Genomic DNA, 21150 nt, shown 5'->3' on the forward strand with positions numbered 1-21150 from the left:
TTATCACCATAGAACGGGCCTTACGTACTGCCAAGTGGTCCTTCCACTCAGCTCCATCGAGGGAAACTCAGGAATGTTATTTGTCTACCCAGGAGGCTCTCAATTCTCTTCGTCACTCGCATTTCCAGAAATGGGCAGCCTATCATAAACATCGCTTTCACCGATTTGGTAATAAGCCGGGGCGCCTTATGGCGTGCTTAGTGAACACTGAGACTAGTAGGAAACCAATTTTGACTCTTCAGACCCCGGGTGGGGACAGGGTGACTCGGATGTTTCTGGGGTCCTATTTGATTTCTTTCTACAGTTGTATGGCGCTCCTGAGGATGCTTCTCCAGAATTGTTGGCGGACTATCTTCAGTCCTCAGGACTCCCTCGCCTCCCAGACGACATCATGTCTTCTCCCAATAGTCCCTTCCGGGCAGCGGAATTAGAATCTGCTATTAAGGCTCTCCGCTCCGGTAAGGCCCTGGGCCCAGATGGTTTTTCTGGAGATTTTTACCACATTCTTTCCTCCTGTCTTTGTGGTCCTTTGCTGGCTTATTTCAACACAGCTATCGCTCGAGACTCCTTTCCTCGTTATACTAATGAGGCCCTTATTACTTTATTGCTGAAAGCTGGCAAAGAGGCTGACGTCCCCAACTCTTATCGGCCTATCTCTTTGATTAACGTGGATCTTAAGCTTCTTTCTCATATTCTAGCTGACCATCTTGCTCCTCATCTTCCCACGCTTATTCATGAGGACCAAGTGGGATTTGTTCGTGGTCGCCAGTCAGCCTGTAATGTTCCTATGGTCCTCTGTGCACTAGCTCAGTGTCAATATCATCGTATTCCAGCTTTGTTTGTCAGTTTAGATGCTTCTAAGGCCTTTGATAGTGTCCACTGGTCCTTTTTGTTTCATACCCTTGAACATGTTGGGCCGGAAGGCTTCTATCTGAATGCAGTGAGTTCTCTATACTCTAATCTGAGGGCCTCTTTGTTGGTTAATGGGACGTGAACGGATTCCTTTCCTATTCTTCGGGGTACTTGGCAGGGATGCCCCCTCTCGCCCTGCTCTTTCTTCTTTCTTTGGAACCTTTACTCTGCACTCTTCATGGTTTGGTGAGGTGCATGGCCTTAGTGTCATTGGGATTGAATTGAAGACTTTGGTCTTTGCTGATGAAATGTTTCTGATTCTTACTAGGCCTGAGGACACTCTATCGACGGCGTTGGACCTCATTTCTGAATTTGGATTTTACTCCGGTCTTTCTCTCAACTTAGATAAGTTGATCGCTTTACCCTCTAATCTCGAGGTACGCACGGCATGGAAAGGTACATTTCCTCTGCGATGGGTGTACTCTTCATTGAAATATTTAGGTGTACTTATCCCACTTGACTTATCTCGCTTGTACCCTCTGAACGTGAAGCCGCTGTTTCAGGCCTTTCAGAATAAACTGCAGCTCTGGAGAGGTCTATTGTTTTCTCTTCTCGGACGGGTACATTTATATAACATGCTTATTAGCCTGTGTTGGCTGTATGTCTTTCAAGTGCTTTCTCTTTATTTGACTTAACGGGATGAGCGCATGGTTCAGCGGTTTCTATGGGTGGGCAAGAGGGCCCAACTGCCTTATAAGTTGACGGCGGCTCCGTGGTACAAGGGTGGCCTGTGTTTGCTGAATATTCGCTATCTTTAATCATGCCTCTGGAGGCGCTTTACACTGCGTACATTCCACTGTAGGCATAGCTAATGCAGGAAGTGGAATTAGGTGCTGTAAAGCGCCTATATAGTTGTGATTTACTTCAAGGTAGGCACCAGACATGTAGGCATTGAAAACCCTGGCGAACGTTTCTGGTGCCTACCTTTGTCAGAGGTGTGATTCTCTAAACGGCACTGTTGCGTGATGGCCACTGACAATGGCACCATTTAGAGAATCCGGGTCTAGGTGAATAAAATGAACAAATAAATTGATCCTGAACACTAGGGTCTTGTATCTGAACCAGCAGAATCCCTTGCAGAAAACTGTCAATCATGTTTTCCAACGCTTCCTCCTTCCCAAGGAGCTACTTCTGCCCCCTTAGTTTGTTTTCTGCAAGCAAGTTCCTCAGAAGTGTGTTTTATCTGCTCTGCGGTTTTATTATTTTCAAGTATTTTTGCTCAGTGTTCTTTGGAGGCTCAGTGCTTGGAGGTTCCCCACTTGGTGGGACTGCTGCCTGGGAAAAGACACAAACTCACACAGCCTAAGTTTGCTGCTAGCGGTATTTTGTGAGCCTGATGTGGAATGTTTATTTGAGCTGCCGAGTGTCCTCAGCTTCTGTTAGCAGCAAACCAGTGGAGGGGGATAGTAAGTCCGATTTCATACTCTTTTTTTTTTTCCAGGATGATGTCTCCCTGGCAGTCTGCTTCTGTGCAGGAGGACAGCAGTCAAGAGGTGGTGACACTGGATCATGAGGAAGACCCCATAGTATGCCAGTTGTTCAGGGCCTCTGCACTTTCGAGTGTTATTTCCACCTCGCTGCAAAAGTTAAAGCTAGAAGTCCCGCCAGTTTCTTCTCAATGCTAGTTATGAGCAGTTCTGTGGCTCTGTCCGCCTTTTTTTCCTCATATCTGGACATCACTAAGCTGGCACTGACCAATGGGAGTCGCCAGAGGGATCCCTTCAAGTGGCTAAAACTATGGCCAAGCTGTATCCGATGGCGCCAGCAACTGTTCTTTTAAAAGTGGCTTCGCTGGTTTGCACAGGTCATTAAACAAACCTCCCTTCCTAGTGAAGGAGGGGTGATGTTAAAGGATCCTCAGGAACCTCAAAGGAGACAGTGCCCTCTGCACACACAGTAGCAAAACCCAAGAAAAGGAGCAGTATGTGCCTGGTCTTCAAAACCCTTCTTTATTGGTAGCAAATTAAAATATGTGCAGTCTCAAAAAAGTAACATAAATATGGCGGATAATAATTTCAAATCATGGACGCACAGGTCATTAAATGAACCTCCCTTCCTAGTGAAGGAGGGATGATATTAAAAGGATCCTCAGGACCACAAAGTGGACTTGCTTCTCAAGCGTCAATTTGAATTTTTTGCCCTAGGGATTAAGGTGGCAGCTGCATCTTCCTTTATGGCACATGTTTCTCACCCTCGACTGTGTTGGGCCTCTGACCCGATAGATGGAGTAGATTCCAAAATTCTCCTGTCTGTGATGAATTATATTTTAGATGCTCTGTATGATCTTATCAGAGTTATGATGAAGGTTTCAGCCTATGCTATCTCTGCCCGATGTATGCTTTGGATTAGACAATGGGCAGGAGATGCTACCTCTAAAACTACGCTAAGCAGTCTTCAATTTCAGGGGCAGATGTTCTTTGGCAAGGGCCTAAATGACCTGATGGCCAGTGTGACAGGCCGTCACCCCAAATCCTTACCAGACACCAGACCCTGGACAGCCCAGAGCTCAGGTCAAGGCAATATTTGAGGCTCCCGAAGATTTCATATGTATTCGGGAGACCAAACAATGCAAAGACCCTTTCAGAGGTCAAGTCAGATTTAGCGGGGGCAGAAGACAGCAAACCTCGGGCTGTTGCCCTTAACCAGCTGTGAAGAAAGCACAATGATGCCAGACCAGAGGCTGAGCTCCCTCAAATAGGGGACAGGCTATCGGTCTTTTGGTCACTCTGGTCTCAGATTGGCACAGACTGCTGGGTTCTAGACATCATCCGAAAGGGATGCAAAATCCAAGTTCTGTGCTCTCCTGCCTGACTGCTTTGTAATGCCTCTGGCCAGCTGGCCAGAAAGAGCCCTCAAAGTTCAGATTACGGGCCACAGAACCGATCCTGGCTGCAGATTTGGTCTTGGGCAGATACTCCATATATTTCATTGTGCCAATGAAAGGCTCAGATGACTACAGACCGATTCTAGACCTCGTCAGTCAATGCAGCTCTGAAGATACCACACTTCCAGATGGAGACCAATCAGTCACAGCAGCAGTGGCTCCAGGGGAAGGCCTATCTTCACATTCCCATTTTCCTGGCCCACAGGAGGTACTTGTGATTTTCATGTATTGGAGCAGCATTTCAGTTCTCCACGCTCTCCTTTGGCCTGGCCATGGCACTTCGCATCTTTACAAGGTGATGGTAGTAGTGCACCTCCGCAAAGCTGGGATTCAGGTGACCCATATTTTGACAATTGGCTTATCAAAGCTCTGTCCGAGGAGGAAGGTGGGTTGGTGGTTTCAAGAATGATGCATCTCCTCCAGAGTTTGAAATGGATAGTCACCTGGAGTACCTCTCCAAGACTGTCTTCTCTCTCACTGGTCCCCTCAGTTAGACTTACTACAACAGCCACTCCCCTGGCTACCTAGCCTGCAGTGGTGGCTGAGGCCAGCTGCCCTTTCCAGGGGCATGCCTCTTCACATATCCTCTCGGGAGATACTAATGACTGATGCCAGCTTTTATGGGGTTTTTTTTGGGGGGGGGTCATTGCAGCAGACTGGCAGCCCAGGGGCGTTAGACTCTGGCTTAGCAGAAGTGGTCCAAAAATCATCTAGAACTTGGAGCCATTCATTTAGTGCTTCAGGCACTGGAGAAGTCTCTGGAGGTCATGACAGTCAGATTCTTCTTGGCCAATGCAACAGTGGTAGTATTTGTCAACAGAGAAGGAGGCACCAGAAGTGCCCCAATTTTTTTTCCTGGTGGGCAGAGGCTCTCTCGACACATGGCAGGAGTGGAAAATGTGCAGGCCAACTTCCTCAGTCTGCACTCTCTTGACCTGAGGGAATGGTCTCTGTTAGAGAATGACACGGGGAAAAAATCTGTCCCTATCACTGCACCGTCCCCGGCCCACCATCCTCTGCACCGCCGTTCCCTTCACCGCCCCGTCACCGTCCCCGTAGCATCCATATAAGCCTCAGTACTGTGAAACACCATGAAGACAGAAGAGAGTCCTGCCACTACTACTACTACTGCACTGAGAATCTGTTTCAGTGCCTCTGCCCTGTAATAAAAACAGAACATAAAATAAATCAATTGACTTGTCCTCCCTTGCAATGACGTGTCCCCCATGTTCACCTATAGCTCGAATCAGGTCAGTTGTGCACACTAAAAATGTAGGAGGATCTGGAACGTGAGCGCAGACAGGCAGTGATACAAAAACAGCAGACACCCAACCGATTGCAGCATTCCGCCATCTCCCTTCCTCCACCTCACCTTAGATGTAGAGTATGCCGGCTTTCTTTTTCGCCCAGCCGCACGTGCGGCTGCTCATTTGTTCAATATTCTCCTCTGACGCAACCGGAAACAGGAAGTTGCAAGAGAGGAGAAGATTGAACAACTCGAGCAGCCACGCGTGCGGCTGGGCGAAAAAGAAAGCCGGCATACTCTACATCAGTGTTTTTCAACCGTTTTATACCCGTGGACCGGCAGAAATAAAAGAATTATTTTGTAGACCGGCAAACTACTAGGACTAAAATTTTAAAACTCTGTTTCCGCCCCATCTCCGCAAGCTCAGTCACCTTAGTAACTATAGAAAAATAAGACAAATATAGTGCAAAATATAGACAGCAGATATAAATTGAAAATAAAATCATTTTACCTACTTTTGCTGTCTGGTGATTGATTTCATGAGTCTCTGGTTGCGTTTCCTTCTGTCTGTGTATCCTTTCTTTCTTTCTGCACTCAGGCCCAAGAATTGTCCCTTTTTATTCCCTCCCTCTTTCCTTCCTGTGTCCTTAGTGCCCCCCGGTGCCTCCTTCCCATGTCTTTAGTGCCCTCGGTGCCTCCTTCCCATGTCCTTAGTGCTCCTTCCTGTCTTTAGTGCCCCCAGTGCCTCCTTCCCATGTCTTTAGTGCCCCAGTGCCTCCTTCCCATGTCCTTAGTGCCCCTTCCTGTCTTTAGTGCCCCCAGTGCCTCCTTCCCATGTCTTTAGTGCCCCAGTACCTCCTTCCCATGTCCTTAGTGCCCCTTCCTGTCTTTAGTGCCCCTAGTGCCTCCTTCCTATGTCCCTCTTACTGCCTCCCCTCTGGCCTCGGTCTGGGTTTACAAAGAATTTCTTTTGAGGAATGGTGTCTATTGTAATAAAACCCTATGGGGCTTGGGTCACTATAGGGTTTCTGGGTTTCCGCTCATTGAGCAAAAGTTTAAATAAATCAGTATCTAAGCTGGCTATCAACTACTGCCTGACTTGATTGCATTACACCAAAGTTGGCCATCTTCAGCATGCATTTTTTTGTGTATATATACATATACATACACTCTCTAAAGAAAATGTTCTAGCTCACAATGATTAGGCATTTGACAATGCATCCGGTCGCTGTCCATCTATTTTATGCCACATTCCAATGGCTACACTAAATAAACTAGCTTCTCTGCACTTAAGTAGTAGAATGACTGAACTTTCTCACGATCTTCGCACAGCTCTCACGAACGTAGTGGGAGAGGCTGACGCCCCGAGGCATCCACAGGGACAGCCAATGAGGCCACCCGAAGCGAGGCCGAATCTCCAGTGAGCAACCCCCAGCCGCACAAAAATAACCCGTTCTGAGGCTTAAAGGTGGAAGTTCTCGAGTTTCCAACGTCCCAAAAATAGCCGTGCAAGCCCTGCCCTTCCCCCCCCCTGCCGGCTCCTACTCCCAGGGAGGCTCGGCGCCGGAAGTCTTCTTTCCGACTCAATTCTGACGTCGGAGAGGACATTCTGGGCCAGCCAGCAGCGATTGGCTGGCACAGAACGTCCTCTCCGACGTCAGAATTGACGTCGGAAAGACTTCCTGTCGACTTTAGCGACGAACTGAGAGCAGGGGAAAAGGAGAGGCTTTTTTTTTTTTCCTCACGGACCAGCAGAAATTCAACCGGTGCTCTTCATCAAAGGTGAGGTGGAGGGAGATGGCCGGGTGGGGACCGCGCGATCCTTGGTTGCCTCACTGCGGAGACAAGTCCATTCACCGCTCCACAGGGCGGTGAATGGCCTTGTCCCCGTCCCCGCAGAGGCCACTATTTTTTCTTCCCCGTTTTGGCGGGTTAACTGCGGCTAAACGCGGCTAGCTGCGGGTAACCACCACCGTGTCATTCTCTAGTCTCTGTCTCCACAGTGAAATAAAGGCTGCTTACTTTACCTCACTGGGGATCTGTCGTGAAGGAAAAACACAAGGCTTACATTATATATTCCAAAGCAAATGACTTTTTATTTTAGTAATAAGTATTATAGCAGCATTTGGCAAATCAGAAATAAATCAGTTTGGACATATACAACGGAGAAGAAAAAACTCATACAAACAGAGCTAGCATATTTCTGTAAGTATGGCACAGCTTCTCTAAAGAAACTCTGCCAAAGCATGGGGGTTTTATACAGCAAGTTTCTTGTCTTAGGCTGGCTGTGATTATGTACCACCCTATTTAATAATAATAATAATTTTTATTCATATATACCGCCAAAGCCATGGTAGTTTGAGGCAGTTTACAACAAGAAGTGCTGGACAATCAGCGAAGAGGTTACAATTCAAAGTTATCAATACAAACTTACAAAATGGAAGACGTGGAAAGCTATATAGTTCTTAGGTTACTGGTTGAATTAACAGAACTATAAAAATTCTTAGTTTACAAATCAGTTGAACAAACTCATTTTTACCAATTTTCTAAATTTAAATTAGGTTGAGGAATGCATGATAACGTTACTCAGCCAGCCAGTCGTTCCCACTCCTAGTCCATGCCTCCATTCTTCCCTGGACAGGCATAACTTCTGGAAATGTCTTCTTCTTCACACAGGTACATCTCCATTCATCACACAGGTACATCGGTTTCAGTGCCTCAGTGCATTAGCCTGGAATCTCTTTATCATTTCTTAGGTTCCTGGATGGAGTGTCCTGTTGACTTGCATTTCCTTTCAGCACTGTTAAATAGCTCATTATCTTTACAGCACTGTTTTGTATCCTTGAAAACTCTTCACAGCAAGAAATCTACACACTCACATGACATACAAGCCCGTGACTTCAGCAACTCCAGCAAAATGCAGGAATAGGTCTCACAACCTTTTGACACCATAAATCGGTGGTGGGGGCTTCACAGATGGATCTGATAGCCTTAGCGGTGAACTCCAAGAAGCCTAATTTTTACAGCCAAAGATCCGAGTTCGGAAGCGAGGAGTTGGACACGTTAGTCCAGCCGTGGCCAGATAATGAGTTCTTGTACGTTTCCCCCATGGATCGATGGCATGAAATGCTGGGTTTGCCAGGTACTTGTGACTTGGATTGGCCTTTGTGAAGATGGGATACTTGGCTAGATGGATCATTGGTCTGACCCAGTAAGGCTATTCTTATGTGGCCCTATTCAGTCGAGTTGTCATTTGCAGGATTGCACTTTCCTGGCTTGGTAGTCCTAGTGACACTCGGTTGGCCTCGCAGACCATGGTATGTGGGCCTGGTATGTTTACAGATGGATGAAAGCCTCAGACCTCTGGTCCATGTGGATCTTCTCACTTGGGGACCAGTTCCTATTGAGAATCCAGAACATTTTGGGCTTACAGCATGGCTTTTGAGCGGGCAGCCCTGATAATTCGGATGTGGATGTTACCATGTTGTTGAGAGCAAAGAAGCCCATGCTACAACCTGGAAGTCCTTCCAACGCTGGTGTCCGGTTAAGGATATAGAGCCCTAGTTAATTCCAGTTTCGGTAGTCCTGGACTTTTTGCAGGAGGGTAGTCCTGGACTTTTTGCAGAAGGGGCTATTGGTAGGGTCTCTGAAAGTGCAGGTGGTAGGTCTTTCCTGTTTCCAAGCTTGAGGGGAGAGAAGCTCCTTGGCCTCTCACCTAGATGTTGCCTGGTTCATTACAGGAGCTCTGAAGTTGCGCTCTCCGGTGTTTTTTCCTTTCCCTTCCTGGAATCTTAACATCATGTTGCCATGTCTCAGTACATAAGAACATAAGAATAGCCTTACGGGTCAGACCAATGGTCCATCAGGCCCAGTAGCCCGTTCTCATGGTGGCCAATCCAGGTCATTAGTTCCTGGCCAAAATTCAAAGAGTAGCAATATTACATGCTACCGATTCAGGGCAAGCAGTGGCTTCTCCATATGATCCCTTATGGGAGGCTTCCCTCTTGGATCTTACAGTCAAAATAGTGTTCTTATGGTGATTACATCGGCGAGACAGGTTTCTGAGTTACAAGCCCTTTCCTGCAGAGAGTTGTTCCTTCAGTTCCTGGAAGCAGAACTCTCCTTACCGAAGGTAGTCTCGGCCTTCCATGTCAATCAGGAACTCTGTTTGCCCACTTTTCACCCTATGGGGTGGAAGAAAAAGGATAAAGCATTGCATTTGCTGGATATCAAGCAAGTGCTTCTTTGCTACCTTGAAGTTTCCAACGAGTTTCGCCTTTTGGATCAACCTTTTTGTTCTCACCAGTCAGGCTAATAAAGGAAGTGTCAAAAAGCCTTGAATTTCAGAAGGATTAAGATGGCCGTTTTCTCCATTTACATAGGCTGTGGTAAACAACCACTAATTGCATTGAAAGTGCACTCCACTACAGGAGTTGCTGCCTCATGGGCGGAAATTAGGACTGTCTCGCCTAAGGAGATTCGTAGAGCAGCTACATGGTCTACCCTATATACCTTCACCAGGTTCTATAGGGTGGATGTAGCAGCCGGGGTAGAAGCCGCTTTGGGAGCCTCTTTCTTAAAGACAGGTGCAGTGAGCTCACCTTAAACTCTGGTGACTGTTTTGGGTATGTTCCTACCATTCAGGACCACTAGATACATTTCACTAGAAAGTAAGATGTAGATGTGTCTAGTGGTCTTAAAACCCTGCCCTGTGTATGGGCTTTGCCTGCCTTCTGCCTTAGGATAAATATGAATTTCATGAGTTTTTGTCTCTCAAAGGAACTGAGAGAGGGAAAAAAAGAAAGATGATGCATAGGTAATTCATCATGACCATTCAGTCTGGTTTCAGTCTCTGCTTGTCAGCAGGTCTTTTGAGTAGCTATGAGCTCTGCAGATGACCAGTGCTAGTTGTACAAGTTTGGATGTTATAATGTTATTTTACTATTTGGGATCTAGCTAGGTACTTGGGACCTGGGTTGGCTGGCCATTGTTGGAAACATGATACTGGGCTTGATGGACCTTCGGTCTGTCCCAGTATGGCAATTCTTATGTTCCTATGTTTGTTATAGAGCAGAACAAAATTGTAGTGTTGGGGATTTTCCTCATTATCCACCTTCCTGTTATTACAGTGCTACTTGATTGCTTTTGTACAAACTGAGGGGGCAGGAGCTGCTCCCTGGGAAGGAGGCAAAGTTGGAAAACATGACTGACAGTTTTTTGCAAGCAACTTGCTGGTTCAGATACAAGACCCTAATGTTCAAGATCACTTGACAAATCTACAAGAAAGAAGATTACCGAGGCAAGAACCTAATCTTTCTATTTGGGGTGACAGCCAGCCCTGGTCTAGAATTTCTCCTAATGATAGTTCTCTGTGAGGCTGAGATCCATTTTGTGTAGGCCACATTAGAAAAGCTTTGGAAATTTTGTGGTGATGAAATGATTTTTACTTCTTTGTTTTTAACCAACAGAAGAACAATTTTAAAATGTCCTTTTCAGATTACAATATCTTCTTTCAGGCAATGCTTCAACTTTTTATGCCTTCTTTAGGTCCTTCACAGAACAACTGAGGAAAATATCAAGAGATGCAGGAATGCCTATCCAGGGTCAGCCATGTTTCTGTAAATACGCCCAGGGAGCAGACAGTGTGGAACCCATGTTCAGACATCTGAAGAATACCTACTCTGGGCTACAGTTAGTAGTTGTGATTCTGCCAGGAAAAACACCTGTTTATGGTCAGTTTGCATACAGTGTTCATGTGTTTGTTTCTCTTTATTTGTGGGTAGCCAATATTTCAGATATATAATGTACTTAGCAAAACTCACTATTGTATAATCTTTTTGTCTGTTATTTAAGAACATCTTGGCAACATGGCTGTCAAAAGCCAAATGAGGTGCTTAAATGACCACAGCAACATACTGTATTAGCAAATACAATTGTAGTATAAATGAAATATAAATTGAATTTGTTGCAGGTGAGACCTCTTCAAATGTAACATTTATATATAGGTATTGAAATATTTATCAAAACATATTTTTACAGTCCCTTCTATTATGATTTTGAGTACTTTGTATTGTTGCAATCATTGAAAGACATTTTAGATATATCTTATATTTGCCTTTATTTATATGCAGTCAATATTTGTTGTGGGAAAAGGCCTTAGAAGAACTCTTGTATGCAATATACACATAGATGATGGCAGAGATTAAATATAGTTAAGGCTTCTGATTTGGGGTATAACAGGACACCCCCCCCCAAAAAAAAAAAAAATAATTGTTCCAGTTTCCAGCCATTCAATAATATTACCCATCTAAGTCCTTTGCAGTTGGATTGCATTATCAAAATAAACTGAACTTTCTTCTTCTCCCTTCCAGCCCAGGAAGGAACAGCATTTTACAGCATTTTCCTCAATAGCTCCTTTTCTCAATTTGTAATATAAAGTCTGTAGCCACATGCCTCTTCCAGTTCAGAATGAATGAGTTAGATGTCATACCTTTTAACATTGTGACTTGGGCTGTTGGGAAAGAGGAAGCAGCCTGAGGTACTATAGCTGCTGGCTTTAAGGGCAAATTAAAGATGGGTAGCCAGTGGGGAGGGAGAAAGAAAGATGAGCCAGTGGTGGCTTCTGTCTCTATTAGACTTAGTCTGATGCATTGGTTACAGAATCAGCTGTGTGGGCTGAAAGCTAAATGAAATGTGGCAGTGGGAGCAGCAGACGCTGAAACAGGTGAGCAGAGAGAGAATGGTGGAACTGGGAAAGTGGAAGGGGATAAGAACATAAGAATTGCCGCTGCTGGGTCAGACCAGTGGTCCATCATGCCCAGCAGTCTGCTCACATGGCGGCCCTTTGGTCAAAGACCAGTGTCCTAACTGAAACTAGCTTTACCTGCGTTCGATCTGGTTCAGCAGGAACTTGTCTAACTTTATCTTGAATCCCTGGAGGGTGTTTTCCCCTATAACAGCCTCCAGAAGAGCGTTCCAGTTTTCCACCACTCTCTGGGTGAAGAACTTCTTTACATTTGTACGGAATCGTTCCCCTTTTAACTTTAGAGAGTGCCCTCTCATTCTTTCTACCTTGGAGAGGGTGAACATCCTGTCTTTATCTATTATCTATTTCCTTCATTATCTTGAACGTTTCTATCTTGTTCCCTCTGTCTCATCTTTTCAAGGGAGAAGAGGCCCAGTATCTCTAATCTCTCACTGTACGGCAACTCCTCCAACCCCTTAACCATTTTAGTCGCTCTTCTCTGGACCCTTTCGAGTAGTATCGTGTCCTTCTTCATGTACGGCGACCAGTGCTGGACACCGTATTCTAGGTGAGGGCGTACCATGGCCCGGTACAGCGGCATGATAACCTTCTACAATCTGTTTGTTATCCCCTTCTTAATCATTCCCAGCATTCTGTTCGCCCTTTTTGCCGCCACTTCGCATTGCGCAGACGGCTTCATTGACTTGTCAACCAGTACTCCCAAGTCTCTTTCCTGGGGGGTCTCTCCAAGTACTGCACCGGACATCCTGTATTCGTGTATAAGATTTTTGTTACCGACATGCATCACCTTACACTTATTCACGTTAAACCTCATTTGCCATGTCGCAGCCCATTTCTCGAGCGTGTTTATGTCACGTTGCAGGTCTTCACTACTCTGAATAACTTCGTATCGTCCACAAATTGTGTGATGAGGGGATAGGTATAGAGAAAATGATAGTGCTAGAGAGGTAAGGAGTGAAAGAGTAAGGAAAGCATTGGGACAAGGGAAGCATAGATGCAAAGAGACTAGTGGGATAGGAAGAGGGACTGATGATAGTGAGTCCTGGGAAAGGGGGCAGGCTTGGATGGGCAGAGAGTAGTAGAAATTACTTGAGTTTCCTCAAATTTCTTATGTAAAGTTCCAGGAAAAGAGGGAACCACTCATGCCTTGGCCAGTAGATTGCTATGAGAATTATTGACCCCTAGTTCCCGCAAGCCAAAGCTAAGTTTGCTGTTCCAGACTTATATTATCATGTCTATCACTCTGCAAAAGTAGTAGCTTTGAGCACTTTTCAAATAGTGACAGCTTTTTACAACAGGCTTCTAGAGTTGAAGCAATGATTGGGTGGTGTTGGGTTTTTCCCTGTTATCACCTCCATTTCTCTGAGCTCAAAACTCTATGAACAAGTTGTATGTTGCAAGTACTTATTTATTTATAAAAGAGTGATTATTTTGTATGTTTGCTACATTTTCTCTAATCACTCCCCTCTCGATGTTTTAGAGAGGTTTTTTGCTCCATTTTGTTTGTTTGACCAAACAGCTGAGCGGCAGGAGACTTCTTCTAGGCTTTCCCTGCTGCTCAGCTGTTCGGGGGCTTCCCCTGCCGGCTCTGCGCATGTGTTGGCTTCACCTGCCAGCTCCGCATGTATCAGTCACTTTTTCTTATGACTTATCGAATGAGATTTCTGCAAACCTCCGCAACCCTCACTTGCATGTGAGGTTTTTAAAGCATTGGTTGCCATTTTGAAATCAGACAATTTATAGGCACCACAGTGACCTACGGGATTTTAACTGAGATTCTAAAGAATCTGGCCCTAAGTCCTACAGGTTTTAAAAGTCCATTGGTGTTTTCTTATTCTGAGATGTGTCGGGAGCATTATATATTATATTCATTGTTGAGGTCATGTGGCTCAACGTGCCCCATATTTTCAACTGACTTGTTCTTGTTTACCTCAGAGAGGACACCCAAGGTGGTAATACTTTCCTGTGAGGGAGAGGCTTTTGTTTGAATCATGTGTAGCAGAATTCCTATAAACTTGAGTTTGAGGTGACAGGCTAAATTGGGAGTTCAGATAATTTGATAAATTCTAGTGACTTCTGCAACTGAATGGTTATACCCATTGATCTTTGTTTCCTTCCTGAAATGTGCTCTTTATCAGCCTTTGTGCAGATAAGAAAATATGAACACTACCAACCTACAGAGTTGCTAGGCATTTTGTTAACAACTGTAGAGCTGACACAAGGCCAGAGTGCATAAGGTATACTGGTAGTGGTATTTCCCTATTACAAATTTGAGATATCCAGTGATTCAGATGTATCTCTGGAACCACATCTTTTGGATCTAGAGAACTTAACCATTCTCCTTTTTAAACATAAGGGATGAGGGTCTAGGATGAGACAGAATCTTCTCATCTTTATGTGTTTTTGTAGAAAACACGTGGAGTAAAATCCTTTCCCTCTTTTTCTTAGTGGAATGGGTTCAATTACATTGACCTCTAAGAGCAAAGAGGCTCCTTCGTAAATATTTCCTAATGCAAAGAATCTGACCCAAGATACTCTCAGTGGATGATTTGGATGAAGTTTGAAAGATCTTCTATGCTAGAGTGACTATTTTTAGAACCCAGAAGTCCCATGAGGCTAACAGTTTGTGAAAAATCTGAACCTCTCTGCTGTGGAGCAAGGACTCTTTGAGCTGATCAAAACCCTGTCCCAGGTTTTGGTTGAGGATTAGACTGTACCTTCTGGTCTTTCTGCTGTTTCATACAAGAATAGATTCCTGTTGTGTGTGGCTAGAATGAGGAGAGTACCTCTGCCTGTGAGAGGAATAGGATCTTCTTTGCCTTTTCACTCAAACCTTCCAGAGGAAGAGGATGCTGGATAAGAGATGGGCTGGGAGAGGATCTTGCAGTATTCATTAATGAAGGAAGGAAGCAGCTTGTTTCACTGTCTTTCTTGTTTTGTTATCCGCTTTCTGTTGAAAGCAGCCCATGTCCTCTTTGCTGTCTTTGGAGAAAACTAAGATGCTTACCTGTTACAGGTATACTTCTTGGAAAGCAGGATCTAAGTCCTGATATACCACCCACCTCCCCTAGTACTTCTAAATTCAGTAGAGGCAGCAACTAGGGGAAAGCACACATATACATGGAAATTTTTCTCAAATTCTGGAAAGACTTTACTGCATGAGCTCTGCCAGATGACTTCTCTGTTTACAGCAGTCACAGCTGGGTGATTACTTGCTTACAGGTAATAGTAATCCTTGAATAACATCTCAAATATTTCTTTGTAATTATCTTGTTCAAACAATCACAGTTCCTGCATCAGTCAAATTGAAAAAGTAGAAATGATTTTTCCTTAGCAACAGCATCGGATGAATTCAGAGACTAGTGGGATAGCAGATATCTACCAGCAGGTGTAAATAGAGAAACTGATTAATAGGACCCTATTGGCTGGCACACCTCCTGTATCTTCAGTATGCTCTATCTTCTAGCAGGTGAGGGTTGCTATTCAACTAGCTTCTGGATTCTGGCTCTGACTGGACAATTAATTTTCTCCTGTTGGAAATTTCCTTCAGTGAGACAGGGCTGTCTTGCTCAACAGTGCCGGCTTTAGAGGTTACACCTGGGCCCCCCCAGGTCCCTACCTCACCCTCCCCTCCAATGGTTTGAGGGGCTTTAGTCTCTCATTTTTTTCTTCTTTCCCAATTTTTTTTTAAAAAGTAAGGGAGCACATTGTTGTAGATGGACTGGACTTTGCTGTTGGTCTATAGTCTACAACAGTGTTCTTCAACCACCGGTCCATGGACCAGTGCCAGTCCACAGAAATTTCCTGCCGGTCCACAGGGCCAGCACGTGCATCAGGCCCAAAACAGTGTTCTTCAACCACCGGTCCACGGTGCGATCGATGCGGTGTTAGCTTCAAGCCAGCTCCCTCTTCCTAACTGATTCAGTGCACAAAGCCACGGGCAGTGGCTCCTACGGGCATCCTGCGCCTGAACCGGAAGCCTTCTCTCTGACGTTGCAACGTCAGAGGGAAGGCTTCCATATGAGGCACAGGACATGCAAGGTGCATTTAGTACTATTATGGGGGCGGGGTCTGGGGTGGAGATTGGATAGAGATGGGCGGGGTCTGGCCCACGACTTAGCCCCGTGTTCTTCAACCGCCAGTCCATAGATCAATGCCGGTCCACAGAATAATTATTTTATTTCTGCCGATCCATAGGAGTAAAAAGGTTGAAAAACACTGGTCTACAACTACCAGTCTTGGCAAATTCCTGTCAGTTTTGGTAAGAGCAATTTTAATTTTTAGTTGGTTTAGTATATCTGCTGGTTTCAGTCGGTTTTCGTGAGTTTGTTTATTTTCATCAGCTGTTTGTGTGGGCATCACACATTTGCTTCTTCGGCATGGTGGCAGAGGCAGTGAAAAGGTGTTTGCGCTGTGGGAAGCATCAAACACCATCGGGCCTCTGTTCTACCGGTTGCTCAGACACTGCAGAGGAAAACATTATTTTTAACGCTCGAGGACTTGGGTATTTCCTGCGCAGTAGAAGTGCGGCCCAGCTCTCCTTCACTAGCGGCTGTTCCCATTCTGCTTCAGTGCACCTCTGCAGTTCAGCGAAGTTCGCCGGCAGTCAACTGTTTTTCTTCTTTAGCGGCAGCGGTTTCTGTGCAGGGTAATTTGCAGACAGTGTAGTCAATGTAAAATCAGGCATTTTCCCCGGAGTTTGTCATGTTAATGCATAAAGCATTTTTATTGCAGAGCTCTCAGACTGCACATCAAGGGGAGTTAAATTAAGACAATATTTCCCTTCTCCCGGCCAGTAGACCTCCTCTGGAGTCTCAGGTGGCAAAAAAGCATAGAGTGGCATCCATGGAGACAGGTGACCCTCCATCGGACTCAAACATATCCCTTGATCTTCCAGATGCTCTGGAGGAGGGGGAAGTGGCAAATTTAGACAAGGAGGATGCGCTAGCTAGGGAGGTGGATGATCCTACAGTACTCCATCTTTTCCATAAGGAAGAATTGTCATCTTTTATCTCTAAGGCGCTTCAAGGTCTAAATATATCTCAACTTGATCCGCAAGTAACAAGGTCAGCTAATCCTCTTATGGCAGGCACAAGAAAACCATCTAAAACATTTCTGGTCCATGAAGCAATCCAGGAACTTATTACCGCTCAATGGGACATGCCAGAGGCTGGTCTCAGAGTGACAAGAGTCATGAGGCAGTTGTATCTGGTAGCTCAGGACGAGCTGTAGAAATCTAAGCTTCCTAGGGTGGACGCTTTGATGGCCGCGGTTACCAAAAAGACGACTTTGCCTGTTGAAGGAGGTGTAGCGCTCAAAGACACCCAGGATAGGAAGATTGAATCGTCCCTTAAGCTGTCTTTTGAAGTAGCTGCTGTTACACTGCAGGCAGCTGTGTGCAGTTCCTATGCTGCACAGGCATGTCTGCAATGGACTCAAAGAATGGCGGATAAGTTGATGAAGACAGGGTTTTCTGTTCCATCGGATGTTGCAGATATGGAAATGGGTTTAACATATTTAGCGGCTCCTTATATGATGATATTCAAGCTTCAGCAAAACAAATGTCTCTTTCTGTAGTTTCTCGCAGATCATTGTGGCTACGTAACTGGACGGCAGATGCGGCTTCCAAACTTAGGCTCATGAGGCTCCTTTTAAAGGTCGTTTGTTATTTGGTGAAGATTTAGACAAATTGGTAAAAGATTTTGGTGGTACCGAAACGCAGAGGTTATTGGAAGATAAGCCTAAGGCACCTTTGAAGGCCTTGCCTGCCAGACCTCGCTTCTGAGATGTTAAAAGATATAGGCCTGGAAAGCCGTCCTTTACACCCTCTTATGGTTCTTCCTATAATTCTAGGCCTAGGTTTCCACAGAAGAATTCCTTTTGTCCTACAGAACTCCAAAATGCTCAACCAGCCCGTACCCCAGCCTTACATAATTCCCAATGACGGGATGTTGGCTCCCTCCATCGTGACCATAGGAGGTCGGCTGTCTTCATTTCTGGCGGAGTGGGCCAAGATAATGTCCGATCAGTGGGTATTGGAGATTATTCGAGAAGGTTACAAATTAAAATTTTCCTCTCCCGTTGCAGATTCTTTCTTGGTATCCCCTTGCACAGAGGCAGCCAAGAGAGAATCAGTACAGATCACCCTTCCAAGTTCTTTTGGAGCTTGGGGCTATAATTCCAGTTCCTCCGGAAGAAAGGGGACAGGGAAGATATTCCATTTACTTCATAGTGCCCAAAAAGGGGGTTCAGTCAGACCAGTTCTGGATCTCAAGAGAGTCAATCAATTTCTAAATGTCCATATGGAAACAGTGAGGTTGGTCATAGCAGCGGCAATTGACCTCATGGGCATATCTACACATTCCCATATGGCAACCACATCAGAGGTATCTTCACTTTGCTGTCCTCGGCCAGCACTATCAATTTCAAGCCATGCCATTTGGCCTAGCCACGGCTCCACGGACACTCAAAGGTCATGGTAGTAGTGGCGGTGTTTCTTCGCAAGGAAGAGATTCGAGTACATCCTTACTTGGACAACTGGTTGATCTGGACGACTTCCAGACAGGAAAGTTTGTCAATAACCCAAAGGGTGATCTCTCTTCTTCATTCTTTAGGGTGGGTCATAATCTTTCCAAAGAGCTCTCTCTTACACCGTCCCAATCATTGGAACATCTGGGGGTGCTGTTCAACATGAAGGTGGAGAAAGTGTTTCTACCCAGAGACCAGGGAGAGAAGTTACAGTCTCAAGTTCGCCTACTTCTACAGTCACCCAGACTAAGAGTATGAGATTATGTGCAAGTTCTAGGATCAATGGTGGTAGCTCTGGAAATAGTGCCTTGGACTTGCTTTCACATAAGACCATTACAGCAGTCACTTCTTTCCCGGAGGTCCCCTGTGTCTCAGGATTACATTGATCGACTACAGTGGACTCCTCAAGCATCGCTCAGCATGCATTGGTGCAGGGGTGTCAAAGTCCCTGTTCGAGGGCCGCAATCCAGTCGGGTTTTCAGGATTCCTCATTGAATATGCATGAGATCTATTTGCATGCACTTTGGTCTTGAAAGGTCACGACTGAGGCGTAAGAGATATTTGGAGCAAGTTATTTCGACTCTTCTCCAGGCAAAGAAGAGATCTATGTCTGCGTTGTATGCTAGAGTCTGGAGGGTTTTCAATTCTTGGTGTTCTTTCTGCTCAGGGTATTTCACCCTTCCAGGCTTCTCTGTCTAATATTCTTTCTTTTCTGCAGGATGGTGTAGTCAAAAGGATTGGCGTATAATTCCCTTAAAATTCAAGTGGTGGCCATTGCTTGTTATAAAGGCTGAGTATCTCATTCTACGCTGGCGTCTCAGCCTGATGTAGTTCGATTCCTGAAAGGTGTACATCAAATTCGGCCACCTGTTAAGAAGACCTGTCCGGAGTGAAGTCTTAAGGTAGTCCTTGGGGGGGGGGGGGAAGGGGAGTTGCAGAAAGCCCCGTTTGAGCCGTTATCCAAAGCGACTCTATAGGATATCATGTTGAAAGTGGTGTTTCTAGTAGCAATGGCTTCAGCCTGACGGGTTTCAGAGTTCCAGGCTTTGTCCTGCAGGGATCCTTTTTTGCGCATTTCAGATTCAGGGGTGTCAGTTCGGATGGTACCATCGTTTCTTCCTAAGGTAGTATCTTCCTTTCATGTTAACCAGTCTCTCTTCCTTCCTGCTTTCCGGGAGGAAGACTGGGGGGAGTGATTCTCTTCCCTGCGTTTCCTAGATGTGCATAGAATCCTTCTACAGATTACTAACGATTTTCATAGTTCAGATCACCTCTTTGTGCTATTCGCGGGATGCAACAAAGGTATGGCAGCGTCCAAAGCTTCCATCGCTCATTGAGTCAAAGAGACCATTGCTTACTTGATGGCAGGGAAGCGGTTGCCAGAAGAGTTTCATGCCCATTCAACTAGAACGATGGCTACTTCTTGGGCCGAGTCTAGAGGTCTTTCCTTGGAGGAGATTTGTCATGCGGCTACGTGGTCTTCTAAGAATACATTTTCTAAGCATTACTGGTTGGATGTGGCAGCGCATGTGGAAATGACTGCTTTTGGTGCTTCGGTCATTGTGGAGGCTGCGTTCGCTTCCCACCCAGATTGAAGATTGCTTTGCTACATCCCACTAGTCTCTGGATTCATCTGCTGCTGTTGCTAAGGAAGGAAAAATTATGTTCTTACCTGTTAATTTTCTTTCCTTTAGACGCAGCAGATGAATCCAGAGCCCCACCCTTTCTGGATATTTGCTGTATTTTTATCTTTTCCGAGTTTCAGAAGTTTTGTTATTATTGGTAGTTGTATTCTGTATTATTACCTTTCAAAGTTGTTTTGGGAAATAAGTTTTTTACAAAATAAGCATATTGTTGATTCTGTATGCTTGGGCAAGGAGCAATACTGAAGATACAGGAGGTGTGCCAGCCAATAGGACCACCTGTTAATCAGTTTCTCTATCTCCACCTGCTGGTAGATGTTTGCTATCCCACTGTCTCTGGATTCATCTAAAAGAAAGAAAATTAACAGGTAAGAACATAATTTTTCAATCTTTATTCAGTTAACTGCACTATCTTTCCACTGCCTTGATAAAGGGAACATAGCTGTTGAAAGCTTGTCAGAGAATCACTATAAACAAAAAATTATATATAAAATTGTATCTAAACTCCTTGTATTTCATCATTAATCTTTTTTTGCGTGTGTGTTAACAGCGGAAGTGAAACGTGTTGGTGACACAGTGCTTGGAATGGCAACACAGTGTGTCCAAATGAAAAATGTTCAAAGAACAACCCCACAGACACTGTCAAATCTTTGCCTGAAGATTAATGTCAAATTAGGAGGTGTAAATAACATCTTATTGCCACAGGGCAGGTAAGTTAGACTGAAATATTCTTGTAAATTCAGTTTGGCTTGAACATACACAAGTTTATTATTACAATACTAATTAATTGTGACCATATCACTGTGTGTAAAATGCACACATCTCTACTGAACTTTGTCATTTTGTTTAAAGAGTGTACAGACTTTTAGAACAGTTCTTTATGTGGTAAAATAAATGGTGAGTATAGGTTTCCCATAGAAATGCACGTTAACAAGAACAAGTACTGAATGAAAAATGTTTGCTCTGTAAATGTTTAGACTATTTCTTGGCAAGCCAAATATTTCTCACTCAACCTTCTATTGGCATCACAAACTCAAGACCCCACTTCTAATACACTCCAAATAGCATAGGAGAACGTGGCTACTCCTGCTTAGATGCCTAAACATTTAGGTTTAAATGAGATATAAGCTTTTTAAATAAATAAATTAAATAACTAAATTTGTCAATGGCA

At 44.8% G+C, this 21150-nt stretch overlaps 1 protein-coding gene across 5 annotated transcripts in view; it reads left to right on the top strand.

Annotated features, from left to right (window-relative positions):
* AGO2 (argonaute RISC catalytic component 2) overlaps positions 1-21150 on the top strand; it is a 312251-nt gene that overhangs the window by 239681 nt on the left and 51420 nt on the right. For all 5 annotated transcript variants that reach the window (XM_033934274.1, XM_033934272.1, XM_033934270.1 and 2 more), the window contains 2 exons: positions 10590-10774; positions 20530-20689. In XM_033934274.1, the coding sequence (XP_033790165.1) occupies positions 10590-10774; positions 20530-20689 (345 nt within the window). The remainder of the gene's footprint in view (positions 1-10589; positions 10775-20529; positions 20690-21150) is intronic.

The sequence above is a fragment of the Geotrypetes seraphini genome, chromosome 2, assembly GCF_902459505.1.
Source record: "Geotrypetes seraphini chromosome 2, aGeoSer1.1, whole genome shotgun sequence".
Classification (NCBI taxonomy): Eukaryota; Metazoa; Chordata; class Amphibia; order Gymnophiona; family Dermophiidae; genus Geotrypetes; species Geotrypetes seraphini.